We start from the raw sequence: 16,467 nt of genomic DNA on the forward strand, positions 1-16,467 counted from the left end.
ACTGAACACCTGTTGGCTAAACCAGTGTGAGGGGACTGGCTTTGCTTCTCAGCCCACTCTAAAGACTACAGGGAAGGAGATGGAGGCTGAGTGGTGCACGAAGATGTGGGTAGAAGGAGGAGAAAAGAAGAGGCTGCCTTTGCAGCCCAACAGGTAGGAGGTGACTGAGGGAGAGTATGGACAAGTGGCTCCAGTCGATGGGGTACCTTCCCATCCCCAAGTTGAGAACAGAACATCCTGGTGAAGGGCTGGGGCTCGTAGGTAAGACAAACTGGGCTTCTGATTCTTGCCCTGCCACTTTTAGCTGCATGACCTTTGGCAAGACAATTGACCCTCAGGTTCTTTCTTCATCTGTAAAATGAGAGTGGTGTCTGTTTCATAAGGTTACTGTAAGACTAAATCCAAGAGTACATGTAAATATATACTGCAGTGCTATGGTGATCACTTAGTAGCTGATATATGCAACAATGATAGTATTCAGTTGCCTGCTTGAAGACTTAGGGAAGAGTCGTGGCTCCCCCTCATCCCAGCCCCCACCAAAATAATTGTTGCTTGGTCAAAGATAAAAAAACAAACAAACAACAACAACAACAACAACAAACAGAAAAAAATGAACCTCTGTTCACTCCTGTTGGCACTGGCAGAACAAGTGTAGAAGCCAGAAAGCACGTGTTGACTGCACAAGGCTTTGCTGGTTTCTGTGTTCACACGTAGACAGAGAAAGGGGAAATGGTAGCAGTCATCATGTGCCCCCTTTTCTGGGGATATAAAAGGACTTGGAGAATACAGCTGCTTTCTTTTAATTACAACCAAGATGGCTATAAATTCCTCTCCTACATCTCCGGTTGCATTCGACTAATCCGAGTCTGCCAAAGGTTCTAGGCACCCCTGCGATGCACGCCACTCACTCATCTCCTCCCTCCCATTATCCTCCCTACTGCACTCTGAACTCGCAGAAACATGAGTATTCGCTTTAAAAGGCAGGCTGTTTAAAGTGTAGACTAGAAAGTTTCTGGTTTTATTGAAGAATCCCAGGATGAAAAGGAGCTGTCACAGTGCAGAGCATTTTACAAATCTAGCCTTTCGTGGCCCTGTTTTAATCTATTTTCCCCACATAGTGGCTTCATAATATTTTCTATATACTATCTGGCATAACACAGATTGTTAAATCATTTGAATTATAAATCTAACTCTTGATAGAAGACCCCCCCAAAAAAGGGAGGAGAAGGAGGAAGAAGAGGAAAAAAAGGAAAAAAGAAGAATGGGGCCAGGCAAGATACACAAGATGGCTTGTGCCTGTAATCCTGGCAGCTTGGGAGGCCAAGGCAGGAGGGCTGCTTGAGGCCAGGAGTTTGAGACCAGCCGCTAACATAGCAAGACCTTCTCTTTACTGAAAATTTAAAAAATTAGCCAGGGGTCATGGTGCATGCCTGTAGTCCCACCCGCTCTGGAAGCTGAGGTGGAAGGATCAATTGAGCCCAGAAGTCTGAGGTTGCAGTAAGCTATGACTGTGCCACTGCACTTTAGCCTGGATGACAGAGCAAGACCTTGCCTCAAAAAAAAAAAAAAAAAGAGAGAGAGAATGAAAAGCAAATGGTTGATGCATATATGTTTGTGGGTATCAGAGAGAGGACCAGAGGAATTTAAATATCTTCTCCCACCCCCAATTAAATTTACTTCTCACAAACAGCAAAAGCACATTCTTGTGGAAAGATCTTAGAAATACACACATTGATGTGACATCAATTTACTAGTGTTAAAATATTAATGGCACTCTGCAAAAAGAGCTGCCACTTCCATTCACACTGGATTAAGTTCATGATGTCAGTGGGACTCTTACAATTTAGGCCTTTCTCCCAGCGGAATCAACAGATTTTTACATAGCTATTTATAGCACTGGCAGAAAATAAATTATACATGACACCGATCCTACTGGGAGAGAAACTGCACATTAATGCATTATTTCTCTTTGCATTTTCATCAGCCCCGAAAAGGGGAAGCTAACAGGACAATTAGGATGCAAAATTCACTTTCTCTAAGGAATTGAGTGAATTACCCACCTAACACAGGGAATCATAGGTAGGTAACAGGGACTTTTGAGGTGGTTAAAAATAGACTTGAAGGGAAGGGTTCAGGAGCTGATTAAAGATCCGAAACAGCCCAATGCTGGCTTTGTGATATGAATTACACGCATTGGCCGAGGAACAGAATGGGGACAGTACCTTCCTCTCTCTGGGAAAAAACAGTGAGACAGGAGAAAACACACCCCTTTTCTGAAAATCTGAGTTGAAAAGGAAAACAACCGTACTTAGAAAATGTGCTTCTTTCCAAACCTTTGGCAAGAATACGATCACTGTACCATGAACTCTCGAATTTGGCTTTCCATTTTCCATCCATCCTCATTCGTTCCCCCCACCCCACGCCCCTACTGCCCATCTAGCTTTTAATGAAGCAACACAGGCTGAGGTTTGATCTGAACAGAAGATAATGAACCCCGAACACTCACAATTTGTTGACCTAGTTCTTACACATCAGGGCCTATATTTGGGGGTGGGTCACAACTTGATTGCACCATTTTTTTCCCGATGGAAGAAACTCTCAGCAAGAGCCTCATCTCTGTTTGTGAGTCTTACAGGGATAAAACCATAGCAAAGCCAGAATTATCATCTCCCTCTCACCAGAAAGCCTAGCGCTGACTTTCTAAAGTTTAGTAGGAAGCTTGTTCATGAAGACAAACACTGCATAAGACAGAGAAGGCTCTAAAATGTGTTAAGGCCTCTTGCTGCTCCATGTTGGGATGAGGACAGGTTACCTCAGTTCCAAGCTACCACCATTCCAATAACAATTCTCAGCCTGGGTCACTTTTACAACCATCCCCTGGGCCCTAAGTTCAGAAAATATGTTTTCTTATAGAAATTGTTTCCTATTCCCACGGCCCTCCAGCCCACTACTTCCATCAGAGATTAGCAAAGTTTCTCCAAGCTATGGCCAGGTGTGAAGAGAACAATGGAAAATCTGCAAATTTCCCCTTGGCATTTCGAGAACTCTCCAGAGAAAATGGAGAAAAGGTAGAGAGAAGTTCTCAGTGAGCTTTGGTTTAGCTTTGGTTTAATTCAATTTAATTTAATTTAGCATTTAATGCCAAATAGTCTTGAATGTCACCTTTTGGTGCAAATGTTATCGACTATGACCTGTGATTTATTGCCCTGGCCCTAAAATACAATAAATTAACCTCCTAATGGCCTCAGCTGACTATGGAGCACCTGCCAATTACACAGCTGAATAAGCCCCCATTCGATGATAAAAGAAAAAGTCATTTTTGTGAGATTTCAGGTTGTCTATCAAACAAGAATAGAACTTGCAGGGGTCCCTTATTTACAAACAAAGATACCTAGAAATGATTTTTACTTTGTGGGTTTTTGTTTATTTGTTGGACGGTGGTAGCGGGGACTGGCCTAAATGTGATATTTTGTTCTTGGAGTTTTGGTGTCTTTTGAGTTTCTGTAACTATTTTCTGTTTCTCATTCCTGCTGCTTCTCCTGACATGACTTGAGGCTTTGTAGATAGCATCTCTCAGCCTGAATGTTTATTTTTATAAATAGGGTAAGCAGGTTTTCATACAGTGGCCTGATCCTCTCTCTGACTTTAGAAGCTGTAGAAACCCCACGTAAGCCTTTCTAACGGAGATACTCACCAGTACCTTTGGCCTCATGTTGTGACAGTGGAAGCAGTTAGTATATATATAAGTATAGTTTAATTTTATCTTATAACCTGAAAAATGTATAAACTGAAAGCTTGTGGCAGGCCCTGGAAAACAAAATCAAACTTTCTTTACATTCTTCCCTCAACATGAGTTGTTTCCTTTTGATAATTAGTCGTTAACTCTTATTTTCTATTTTGCCATTGGTTATAATTTACCTAGTTATCTCTTCTTACATGGGACTCTGAAAGTCATTTCTGGGTTTAAAGTTCTGATGTTTGGGCCAGGCACAGTGGCTCATACCTGTAATCCCAGCACTTTGGGAGGCTGAGGCGGGCAGATGATGAGGTCAGGAGATCGAGACCATCCTGGCCACCATGGTGAAATCCTGTCTCTACTAAAAATACAAAAATTAGCTGGGTGTGGTGGTGCACACCTGTAATCTCAGCTGCTTAGGAGGCTGAGGCAGGAGAATCGCTTGAACTCGGGAGGTGGAGGTTGCAGTGAGTCGAGATCACACCGCTGAACTCTAGCCTGGGTGACAGAGTGAGACTCCACCTCAAAAAAAAAAAGTCTGGTGTCTGTTAGTTAAATGTCCAGTGAACTTCCTCTTCCTAAAGCAAGAGAACAGTCTCAACCGAGTCATTTAGGCCTCCCTGCACTGACCTTCTATGAAATCTAGACTGATCTGAAAACATTCTCTTGCCAAACCCACAAGTTTATACTTTGACTTAAGAAAATGAAACCCTTAGAGAAATTTGAATTTTGCAAAGAAGCAAAATTGAAACCAGGGCAGTTAACAAAAATTCTCCCAAACTTTTGAGATGTTTTCCTTACCACATCAATTCATTTCTTTAGAATATTTAAAATTTCTCTAGAACAATTTTGATAAACAGTTCTATATTCACCTTTCCCCACTCTCTGTTAACAGTCTAAAAGAAAGACAAAGAGATTATTCTAGATATCCATGTCTGATGACATAGGCTCTGAATACCTGTAGTTGTGCATTCATAGTCAAAGCTGGTCACATCATTTAGCTTCTTTTCCTGGTACTCTGGTGGACCACTACACAGCACGTCGGAAACAGTGGAATTTGTCATCTTCAACCACAGGTATAGCCACTTGGCTTTGCAGTCACATTCAAATTTGTTACCCCTTAAATCTCTAAAAATCAAAATAAAACACAAACACATACAAAGAGAAATAGACGTGTCTGACATGTTTTGGTAGTAACACGAAACTCCAGAATTATTAACACCCTGATATATTTAAAACCCCCTAAAAATAGAGTTCAAAAAATGTTGTATTTAATGCCTCCTGTTTCTTGTATCTATCACTGACTTTATTTAATACTCCTCAGCACCCGGGAATTTAACTGCATAACTATATAACGTCCAGAGAGCTCTCAGCGAGGACATATCATCTCTCCAGATGCTCTGGTCTCCATGCCATGCTGGAAATGGGAGACGTGTGACAGAAGAGCAGCCCCCAACAGAGGTTCTCATCAACGTAAAGAGGATATTGTAGGAAGGCAGTTTTCACAAACACAATTGAAACTTCAAGCTCTCGTTAAAACTACATCCAGTAGGTTGGGCACGGTGGCTCATGCTTATAATCATAGCACTTTGGGAAGCCAAGGCGGGCAGATCACCTGAGGTTAGGAGTTCGAGACTAGCCTGGCCAACATGGTGAAACCCCATCTCTACTAAACACAAAAATTAGCTGGGGGCAGTGGCATGCGCCTGTAGTCCCAGCTACTCAGGAGGCTGAGGCAGGAGAATTGCTTGAACCCGGGAGGCAGAGGTTGCAGTGAGCTGAGATTATGCCGCTTCACTCCAGCCTGGGCAACAGAGCAAGACCCCGTCTAAAAAACAAAAACAAACTACATCCAGTAAGAAGCAATGCTAGAAGATAAAGCAGGTGAACGCGCCATCTCAAGGAGGGGACCTCCCACCCAGCAAGTGCAATTTACCATTGGCCTCACGGTGCTAAGTATAAAATGGCAAAATCCAACACAACACAAACTATATGCTATTTCCCAGGATGCACTACTTTGTTATAGAGTTTTAGGCACAGCATAAAAGAAATGCATAAAAGAAAGGTGAGAGGGGATTGAAAGACATGATTAACTGGGGCACAATGACAAGAACACATAAACTAAATTTCATTACTTACAGTTCAATCAGAGAGTCTAAATCACTGAAGACATCCCTTGGTAGTGCTTTTATGTGGTTATTGGCCAAAGAACTAGAACAAGAAAGTCACATTGCAATGCAGTTATTATCTCATGCCCTGTCACTCTCAATTCCCTTCAGATAAAGCTATTGACTTACAGCACAGCTTTGGTCATCAATACTGAGATAGAGCTTAGTTATGCAAAGATAACATAAGAGATGCTGGATTATAATATAAATTTTCTTCTTCTTCTTTTTTTTTTTTTTTTTACAAAAAGCACTTTTTAAGCTCTTTATGTATATGTGCTCAACCTCAGATGGCTTCCCATGCTTCTTAGAATCAAAGCCAAAGTTCCTTCAGTGGCATGCAAGACCCTTTATTGCCTGGCTACCTCCATTCTTGCTTACCTAGGAGACCCCATCTCATTGGTCTCCAACTACTCAATGGATCTCTGATCCAGCCACACTGGCCTCCTTGCTATTCCTCCAACAGGTGAGGCATGCTCCTACCCTCCAGGCCTCTGAACTTGGTCATCTGCCTGGAATGTTCTTTCCCCAGTTATCCATTTGGCATTCCATTGCCTCCTTTGGGTCTGTCTTCAAGTATCACCACCTTCTCAGGCCTCTGCACACCTCCCTTCCCTGCACCGCCATCATTTGGCACACTGCATATCTTAATTATCTATTTGTTTACTGGCTGTGTATTCTCCCTCTACATAAGCCACATGTCTGTCCACTGCTGTATCCCCCCCAGTTCCTAGAACAGTGCCTGGCACACAGCAGGTAATCAGTATATCTTTGCTGAATTAATGTATTAAGCACCAAAGTGAGAGTGATAAAAGAAGATTTACAGTCTTGTCCCAAGAAGTTTCCTAATGGTCCATCTAAGTGAATTCTATTACTTGTGACTCTAAGAAAGGACTCAGTAAATACTCCTTTACATAAAGACACTCAGCTCTAACCTTTATTCTTAAAGGTTAGAGCTGAAGGGAATGATTGACTATGACCAATTTCATTTTCACATTAATAAAGATTGACCCAAAACCATTTTGCATTTGCTCGTGGTGTTAAAGATCATTCTAAGACATCTTAGTCCACACCCCACCTCCAGGAAATAGACTAGAATGCACAGCATCAACTCTTTCTCCGATGATTCAGGATTTTGCAGTGCCCTGTCATCATCCTGTGAAGATGAATGTCCACGGTGCAGGGCTGTTGATGTAGAAAGACGCCGAGTGTTGAAATGATGTACACTGAGTTTGTGATTTCCCCAGGCACTGCACTCTAATGTGAGTCAGCCAAGAAACTGATGCCTACTTTTGTTTTCTTTTACACATATGAATGCAAACAGCAAAACATATAAATGACAAACATGTAAGCAATTCAGCCCCAACCTATTTAAGATATCTATGAAATGCATCTTCTGTATCATCATAATGACCCATCCCAGAAAGATGAATTAAAGAAATGAGTCTTCCTACCTAGAGTCGGTTAGCTGGGCACAGTAGAAAGCTTAGAGCCCAAATATTCTTGCTTCAAGGCACCAACTGAATATAGGGAGACCCATAGTTTCTGAATTATGCCCCTTTCCATCTGGGTAACCACAAATGGATTTAAATAAAGTTTCATGTACTCTTTTACCTTTCTTTTCTAAATGATGTATTTGTACATTTTTAACTGTGTTGGAAAATAGGCTGAATATGTAAACAGACTGAAGCTACTCTGAAAGAGCTTTTGGAAATTTTTAAAAGGGGGGTTGTTCATTTTAATTTTTTTTTTTTCTTGGTCGATGGTCACTTTTTCGGGAAAGTAAAATACAACAATGTTTTAGCTAATTAACGTTATTAGCTAAAAACTTCAGCTAATTGAAAGTTATTGTATTGATATGATAAGTATCCACAGAATGGTCAAAGCCAAAAAAAAAAAAAAAGCAGAGTGTTTAGCAACATTCCAAGTGTTCAATTTAGATTTCAGAAAGCACAATTATTTAGATGGGCTATTCACCCCACTCACACTAAGTGCTTAACACTTGCCTTTCCACTTCATTTTGCCTACAAATCATGGCACTTATTTTATTTCTAAAACTATTTAACAGCTCCGTGTCCCTTGGGCTTCATGGGACTGCTGGAAACAAATGTTCTAGATTTTAGTTACAGATTGGCACAGCTCCTTCAATGCTTTGAAACCTGATCTATATCTCTTTTCCTATGCATGTGAGTCTGTAAGCATTGGAAAAGTTCATAAAAGATAAAAATCAGCTGCTTAACTTCAACAAGCAAATTCCAAATAGGAACTTCCGTAAGCACGGGGGTGAACTTTAGAGACTTCGTATCTTCTCTTTGCTTAGAGGTTTTTAAAAGAGGAGGGAGGTGAATTGATTCATTCTCTAAACAATATATTAAATTCTTGAATTACTAAATACATCTCCAGCCTAGAGGAGTCAACGTTAAAAGTCGCCTGGTCGGGCACGGTGGCTCACGCCTGTAATCCCAGTACTTTGGGAGGCTGAGGCAGGCAGATCATGAGGTCAGGAGATCGAGACCATCCCAGCTAACATGGTGAAACTCCATCTCTACTAAAAATACAAAAAATTAGCCGGGCGTGGTGACACATGCCTGTAGTCCCAGCTACTCAGGAGGCTGAGGCAGGAGAATCGCTTGAACTCGGGAGGCAGAGGTTGCAGTGAGCTGAGATCACACCACTGCACTACAGCCCGGGTGACAGAGTGAGACCCCATCTCAAAAAAAAAAAAAAGAAAGTCACCTGACTTGTCCAGAAGTAAAGCACATATGGGAAATCCAATTCCATTAAGAAGCCATCCATCGGCCGGGCGCGGTGGCTCAATCCTGTAATCCCAGCACTTTGGGAGGCCGAGACGGGTGGATCATGAGGTCAGGAGATTGAGACCATCCTGGCTAACACAGTGAAACCCCGTCTCTACTTAAAAAATACAAAAAAACTAGCCGGGCGAGATGGCAGGCACCTGTAGTCCCAGCTACTTGGGAGGCTGAGGCAGGAGAATGGCGTGAACCCGGGAGGCGGAGCTTGCAGTGAGCTGAGATCCGGCCACTGCACTCCAGCCTGGGCGACAGAGCAAGACTCTGTCTCAAAAAAAAAAAAAAAAAAAAGAAAAAGAAAAAGAAGCCATCCATCAATTAGCAAATCAGAAAGTACGTCCTGCTGGGTTAGCCCTGCGCTAGACACTGGGGGAAGAACAGAGCTAAGGGCAGATCACTAAAAGTCCTGCCCTCCAGGAGCTTCCAACCTGCTGGGAGATAAAACGAACACCCAGGCAACAGCACCAACCAGTATGGTCATTGTAGACAGTAAAGTACTGGCTGCATGAAGCCAATGATATGAGTGAAGAGGAAGATGGAGAATGGCTTAACTGGGGAGATAGAACTTAATTTGGACTCTGAATGAAAAGGCAGATGCCAAGAGACCAAGGACGGAAGAAACAGCATCCCGGGCAAGGGAAAGGATGTGAGGAAAAGCAGTGATTAGGTGGGGGATCACCGAGAGCTTGATGTTCTGAAGACACTCAGAGAAATAAGGTTAGAGAGCTGAAGAGAGGCTTGACTTGTAGGCTTGACAGCAGGGTGGTCCTACTCACTGGAATGAGCTGGTTCTTCTCTAATGCATTCTGTGCTCTCTGGACCCAAGTGCAGGACTCCCTCGCTCCCTCTGTGTTTGTGTTCTCTGTGCATACCACAGAAAAGGAGGTGCCTCTTGCACACATGTACACATGATAACACATGAAACAAATGCATAAGCATGCACACATGAGCACAGTTATGTACACTCATGTATATAAGTCCATGCATCCAAGGATACTTTGTACACCTGCACAAAGATATGCAAATACCCATGCATGATACCTGCTTGTTCACACCCTCCTGCTGATGGCCATCTGAGCAAATGAAAGTTGCCATCTGGGCTAACTCAGCCCGTCACATGGGCTTTGGGTTTATAATCTGCCCAGAGCTTTTGCTCAAATACAAATCCCTAATTCCTGACTTCTGGGAACCAGGCTCATCTGGCCACAGCTGTTCCTCTTCAGACACCCACAGCTGTCTCCTTAGCAGACTCTGGCCACCCAAACTGCCAAAGATACTTGACGGGTCATGGAGGAAATTGGGACTTCTCAATGCTTGGAGGGAAGGAATGATGATGATGATGATGATGATGATGCCAGCTATGCCTTGAGCATTTACCATGGGTAATGGGCTAGATGCTTTGCAAGCAAGCATTAATCCTTTATGTACAGCGATCCTATGAAATCAGTATAGTTATCCCTATTTTATGGAGGAGGAAATTGATCTCAGAAAGTTAAGCAATATTAATAAATCATGGCCTTGAGATTTAAACTCAAGCCTATTGACTCCAAGCCCACAACTGTAGCCTCTACAGGAATCTGGGGATTTCACACTTAGGTTGAATCTGAAAAACAATAAAAGCTTTTATAGGAAGAAATGAAGACCTAGGACATTCTCCAGTACCAACTATGCTGACACAGAAGTTTGGGCTTCCCACGTCTGCACCCTCATCTCCTTACCCCATAGGCTTTAACTTAAGCAGAGCCTCTACTTGTGGGCGTTCCAGAATCAAGTGCTTGCTAGGCCTATTGACAAACCCCTTTGCCAATATCGGGGCTTGATGTGAATGGTTTCCTCATTAGATGACTATGTCCACACTGTACCAGTCAGGGTTACACATGCTGAAGGTACTACCATCTCTGCCCAACACTTCCAGTCAAAACCCTCCAATTCTCCCAACTGTCTTTATGGCAGGCAGGCTGACTACAGAGATGAGACATGTTATCTTACTCAAACTCAAAATACCTATCATGCAAATGGGACCTGGTTTCTGGCTAACGAATTGCTCCTACCAAGACAATGAGTATTTTTACATCTTCATAAACACAGCGACTATTTTTTCTAGTTTTATAAATTTTATACATTTGCTAAGTGTGTGTACTTGCTTCATTTTCGTATGCCAATTTCAAATGAATTTCTTTAATTTTATCTCTAGAAAGCTCTTAAAGAACCAGAGAGCTTAGTTGAAACCATAGATTAATTCAACATAAAAGAAAAAGTGATTTGCATTCAAATGAGAGGAACCATGAAAATGTCTCTATTCCACTTTATCCTAATTCTGATTCAACATGCCACCTAGTCATCTAAGACTTGGTTCCAAAATCTGTAAAATGGGGACTCACAGATTATTATGAAAGATGAAGAAGAGAAGGCTCACTAAGCACCCAGCCCTGTACCTGGTGCCAAGCAGGTATAAGACTCACAATAATTTCCTTCCCGGCTGGGCGCAGTGGCTCACGCCTGTAATCCCAGCACTCCGGGAGGCCTTGGCAGGTGGATCACCTGAGATCAGGAGTTCGAGACCAGCCTGGCCAACATAGTGAGGCCCAGTCTCTACTAAAAATACAAAAATTAGTCAGGCGTGGTGGTATGTAGCTGCAATCCCAGCTACTCGGGAGGCTGGGGCATGAGAATGGCTTAAACCCAGGAGGCAGAGGCTGCAGTGAGCCAAGATCACGTCACTGCACTCCAGCCTGGGTGACAGAGTGAGACTCTGCCTAAAAAAAAAGAAATTTCTTCCCATCTCCTCCATCAAGCAACACAAGTCCCTCACACCCCAGGTTGCTCCTTAATTCCCATACAGTCATGTGGCCTATAACTGCAATCATCTCTATCAAGAGATGATAATAAAGACAAGTATGTGAGTACTCACAATGAGCCAGTATCTGGTTGACAACATAGAAGCCTCTTGAGTAATCTAGAAATTCGTTTCCTTCAGGGACTCTTACAGCCAAGAAACAGAGAGGCTCCAGGAAACGAATCTTACTCCACATATTAGAGGACTTACACTACTTTCCATAGGACTTACAGGTGAGTCAGGTCACGGAGGCCACGAAAGGCATTTCTTGAAATCGTTTCTATTTTGTTCCCTTCAATGAACCTAAGAGGAAAAGTTATATAATTAAAATGAATTTTCTCTCCTTAGTATCTCTAAAAAAAACTATGTTGGTAAGATTTCAGAATAAAATCTGAAAGCATTCCTGAATTATAAGAATTGCTCTCTGAAGACTAGGTCAGCTACACCAAATTACATGTGGTAGCAGTATGTATGCAAAAATGCATGCATGTGAGTGTGTGATCTGCACTCCTTCCAGAAGCGGCATGGAAGTCTTCAAAGAATTCTGAGCTGGCAACGTGGGTAAAAACATCTTGGGGAGAAATAAAGAAGAAAGCACTATACAAAGGCAAGAAATTCTCATATCTCTATAAGACTGGAGCACTTCCAGACATTTCCCCTACTCAATCCCACATTTCATGGTGCCTGGCCATTCAAACTTCTGTTAATGTCACTGTCCCTTGAGGGGGTTCCCTTGTTTTACATCTCCATATTAAAGTTTTTTGCTGGGGGAGAATTCTGTCAAGCATGGTTTTCAGCAACCTTGAGTCTATCGTGTCCTACACCATCTAATCACCAAGCAAATGGGTGACAAGGAAGGAAAAGCTCAAGCTCTCTAAGCCACTAGGAAGTAGGAAGTACAATGAAGTTGAGTAGGGACCAGACTTCTTGTAATAATACCACTGGCCATGCTTTAAGGTCTTTGTGGGAAAGAATTGATGTGAATTCACTATGACTATTCTCTAGGACCAAGGAGAACTAAATTTTAGTTTACAGCATCATATTAAGTCAAATGTAAGAGGGTCTTTGATGAGATGCTCCATGGGTGGCGCTTTGTAACACAATATCATCAATGAATTAGTTCTTGATTCTTGCACTGAAAACTCAATGATGGTTTTGAAAAGTGAGGTGTTTTTTCAGTAATACACTTCAGCATAAACTGAGGAGCTCAGCCAACTTCCTCTCCAATAACCTCGACCATAAGATGAACTACCGTAAGAGAAAACTCATAGCTTTACAACTGCTACCTCCATTGAGTATGTATGTGCTTTGATAGACCCTAGTCAGATTTAGCATTGCAGTCCTGCTACACTTTCCATACTATGCATATGATGATATCAGAGTATTATGCAAATACACATATTATGTATACTCTGGAGAAAGAATTCCTCCAGGGACATCTTTCCTCAAGACACAAAGTCAGCAGAGAGATTTCTTATATCTGGGATGTGTCTAGAATTCCAATACCTACCTGTTGAACTCAGACAAAATAATGAGACAAGGCTTTAAAAATCCCTCTGAATGCTAAGTGAGGAAATCCCATCTGATAGCAGGATTAACATTATTACAAAGTTACCAAAGACAAGGATGAAAGAACTTACAAGGGAAAAAAGACATGAAAGGAAGAAAAGGCAGAAATCAGAACAAGAAGAAAGCTCATTGTGAGGGCAAAAACCTGCACATCAAAAAAGGGGAAAAGGACCTTTTTTTAAGGAAAAAAATAAAATGAAATTAGACCCTCAGTAGCAATTCATAGGAGATACTGCAAAAGAGATGTAGGACAGTGAATGAACAACATGAAGTTGTACCCCCCAAATAGGGAGGCTTTCTTAAAAGTAAGTAACCCTCAGAACCCTGCAGCTCTCTTTCTGGCTGATCAGCAAATCCATGCCTACTTATGAGAGGTAAAAATACCCAACACAACTTTCAATTGTGCTTACTACATGACAAATTAAATGTCAGCAGAGAATGAATATCTCTCCTTCTTTGTTTTGTCGCTCCCTCTTTGTCTCCAGCCTCCTCCTTCCCCAGCATGTTTGTAAGCAAGTAAACTATAGAAGGTCAGTGCTGAAAAGAGAATGGGGTGTTCTCCATTTTCTCCACCCCTAAACCCTCGCAGAGATGCTGTTCCAGCACAGAAACCAATTCAGAAATTCTACCAAGATACCAAATGTTCAGCACATAGACAAAGCACAAAACTTACAGGTATTCAAGATGAAAAAGTCCAGCGAAAGCGTCATCCCGGATGATCGTGAATGAGTTAGAATTCAGCAATCTGAAAGTAAGAGACAGATTCCAATGCAGAGATGTAAAACTCGAGTCACATGGTGAAGCCATTTCTATTTCCTTTGCTACATTTTGATCTGTGGGCAAACACGAGCTCTTCTTAGTCTAAGGAGAACCAATGTTGTTGTAAGAAACCTGATTTTCACAGCCTGCACTTACAGACGATGGCAAGCAGATTCCTTTTGACCAGATTTTCTTGTCATCTCCAGAACTCTACTCCTTTCGTCCCTGTGTATCTCTATATTTACTATAGCTATCAGTAAATATCACCTGATAGCTATTACTTTAAAACATTATAATGCTCAGCACGACTAAACAGCCAGTGAATGTTTTTTGGTACATAAGCAATCATAAAATTAGAGATCTAAAAAGATCTAATCCAAATCTATTTTTAGGAAAATATAAGCCCAGAGAAGCTAAGTGACTTGACCAAAGTCACACAGCTGGGACCAAGAAAAAACAAAAACCAGAAAAACTTTTTCTACTGTATTATACACTCCCATAAAAATATTTTTTTTTTAAAAAAGTTTGCTTAAGAAACTTTCAGAAGACTGTCACTACATAGTTTTCTATTTGAGTCATCGCCCAAGTCTACTGGCAAAAGAATACCTAAAATTGTATTTCTATTATATGAAAAGTATATTTTAATAGCACTGCCATTTCTAAGAGGCCTCAGATTTTAAAATATTAAGTATGATGTTAAAAGTAGGCATATAACATTTCAAGAACAAAAGTATCAAGAGTATGTTTTTTAGGATGAATTGTGATCTCCTATATTCCATTTATCCAAATTTTTCTAGAGCACATTGCTTGTTTTAATTTCAATCTCATCTCAAATTTAAGAAACCAACATAGATCAAGAGAATGAGGTGTGTACTCATACTTTGCCTGTCACTGGTTTGCTTTTGAAAACTGCTTTTTGGACATTTCTTTTCATCAGCAAACATTACCCAGCCTGGGTTACAGCGCACGGCATGAACATCACCACAGTGACTTGAACGTCGCTCACAGAGAGGAGCTGGGATAAGGAATAGTTATGAGTGTGGGCTTTTGACCCTGGACTAGAATCCTGGCTGTGATTTGGGGCAAGTTAGTTAACTTCTCTGAGCCTCAGTTTCCTTATCTATCAAATGGGATCATAAGCATGCCTTCATCCTACGGATGATGTGATGATGAAATAAAATTATGCAGATAAGTTCATAGGATGCTGCCCGACTAGTTTAAGTTCTCAGCAAACTAAAAACACTCCTATTTCCAAAGTAACAGTAAGATTTTAAAATGGCCCAGCACTTTGGGAGGCTGAGATGGGCAGATCACGAGGTCAGGAGATCGAGACCATCCTGGCTAACCCGGTGAAACCCCATCTCTACTAAAAACTACAAAAAAAAAAAAAAAAAAAACTAGCCGGGCGAGGTGGCGGCGCCTGTAGTCCCAGCTACTCAGGAGGCTGAGGCAGGAGAATGGCATCAACCCAGGAGGCGGAGCTTGCAGTGAGCTGAGATCCCGCCACTGCACTCCAGCCTGGGCGACAGAGCGAGACTCCGTCTCAAAAAAAAAAAAGATTTTAAAATGAAGTTTTCTTTTAAACCGAGGTGTTTGGGAAACAGTGCATTTAGGTGATGTTCAGGTCATGAGTCAATGCAATTACCTCCCCATTGACTAGATCTGGGTGTTGGGATCTACAATAAAGTCTTTGAAGAAAACAAGTATCAAACTAAGGAAAGAAAGCTGAGCAGAGAGCCTCAGTGCTTTGCTGGGGACATCACAGGGTAAATTAACACCATGAGGCAGCCATGGTCTCTTCACGGAGCTGGGGTACTTTAGGAAGGGCTGATACCAAAGAGGCAGAGACAGCAGTTCAAGGATGGCACCGCAGGGCCCCCACTGTGCAGAGGGAACTCCCCATACTCACAGCAGCTGCAGGGAAGGCAGATGAGAAAACATTCGGTCCTTGATTTCTGAAAACGTCCCATTTACCAGGCTCCTATGGGCAAAAGATGAACAAAAGTAGGCCTAGGTTTCTTGTAGGAAGTGCCAGGCAGGGTGGGCAATCAATCTCTGCCTCCGCCTGTACTTCAAACCCTGACTCTCAGGAGTGAGGCACAGCACAGTTGCCCAGGATCTTCCCCCGGGTAGGAATGAGGAGACAAGCCACTTCCCAATGAATCGGATCAATATGAAAACTGGTCTGAATAACAGAAACCTTTCCCATCAGCTCCTTCCACAGACATTATCTCGGTCAGTTTAAATCAATCCCTTCACTTCCTTTTCTTAACTACAGGAGGCCCTTGCCTGAAAATGGATAATCGCTTCACCTCTGCCCATGATTCTGTTTGTGTAGACACAGCGTTACTGTTGGCCTATGAAACGCTGGGGTAGGATTAAGCATTCCTCTTGGGAGCCCATCTCTGAAAGACAGTCGGAGCACTTCTGATTAAATGCACCATGAAAGCCCTGGGGAAAAACTCACAGACACCTGAACTCCCCTGTGTGGGGAGAGGCAGTGCCATCTGCCAAATAAAATGATCAACCAGGGGACAAGATGCTTGGCTTTATTTCTGCCCCCAGGCCCCCTATCCTTTCTGGCCACAGCAG

The 16,467-nt window shown here is 42.2% G+C and overlaps 1 protein-coding gene across 1 annotated transcript in view; it reads right to left on the reverse strand.

The window, feature by feature from the left end:
* Nucleotides 1-16,467, reverse strand: part of LGI2 (leucine rich repeat LGI family member 2) — a 29,986-nt gene that overhangs the window by 11,783 nt on the left and 1,736 nt on the right. Inside the window, exons 2-6 of the mRNA XM_033213905.1 lie at nt 15,785-15,856; nt 13,790-13,861; nt 11,779-11,850; nt 5,876-5,947; nt 4,695-4,864 (exon numbers count right to left, since the gene is read on the reverse strand). Of these exons, the coding sequence (XP_033069796.1) occupies nt 4,695-4,864; nt 5,876-5,947; nt 11,779-11,850; nt 13,790-13,861; nt 15,785-15,856 (458 nt within the window). The remainder of the gene's footprint in view (nt 1-4,694; nt 4,865-5,875; nt 5,948-11,778; nt 11,851-13,789; nt 13,862-15,784; nt 15,857-16,467) is intronic.

This window comes from Trachypithecus francoisi, unplaced genomic scaffold, assembly GCF_009764315.1.
Source record: "Trachypithecus francoisi isolate TF-2019V2 unplaced genomic scaffold, Tfra_2.0 Lachesis_group1, whole genome shotgun sequence".
NCBI lineage: Eukaryota > Metazoa > Chordata > Mammalia > Primates > Cercopithecidae > Trachypithecus > Trachypithecus francoisi.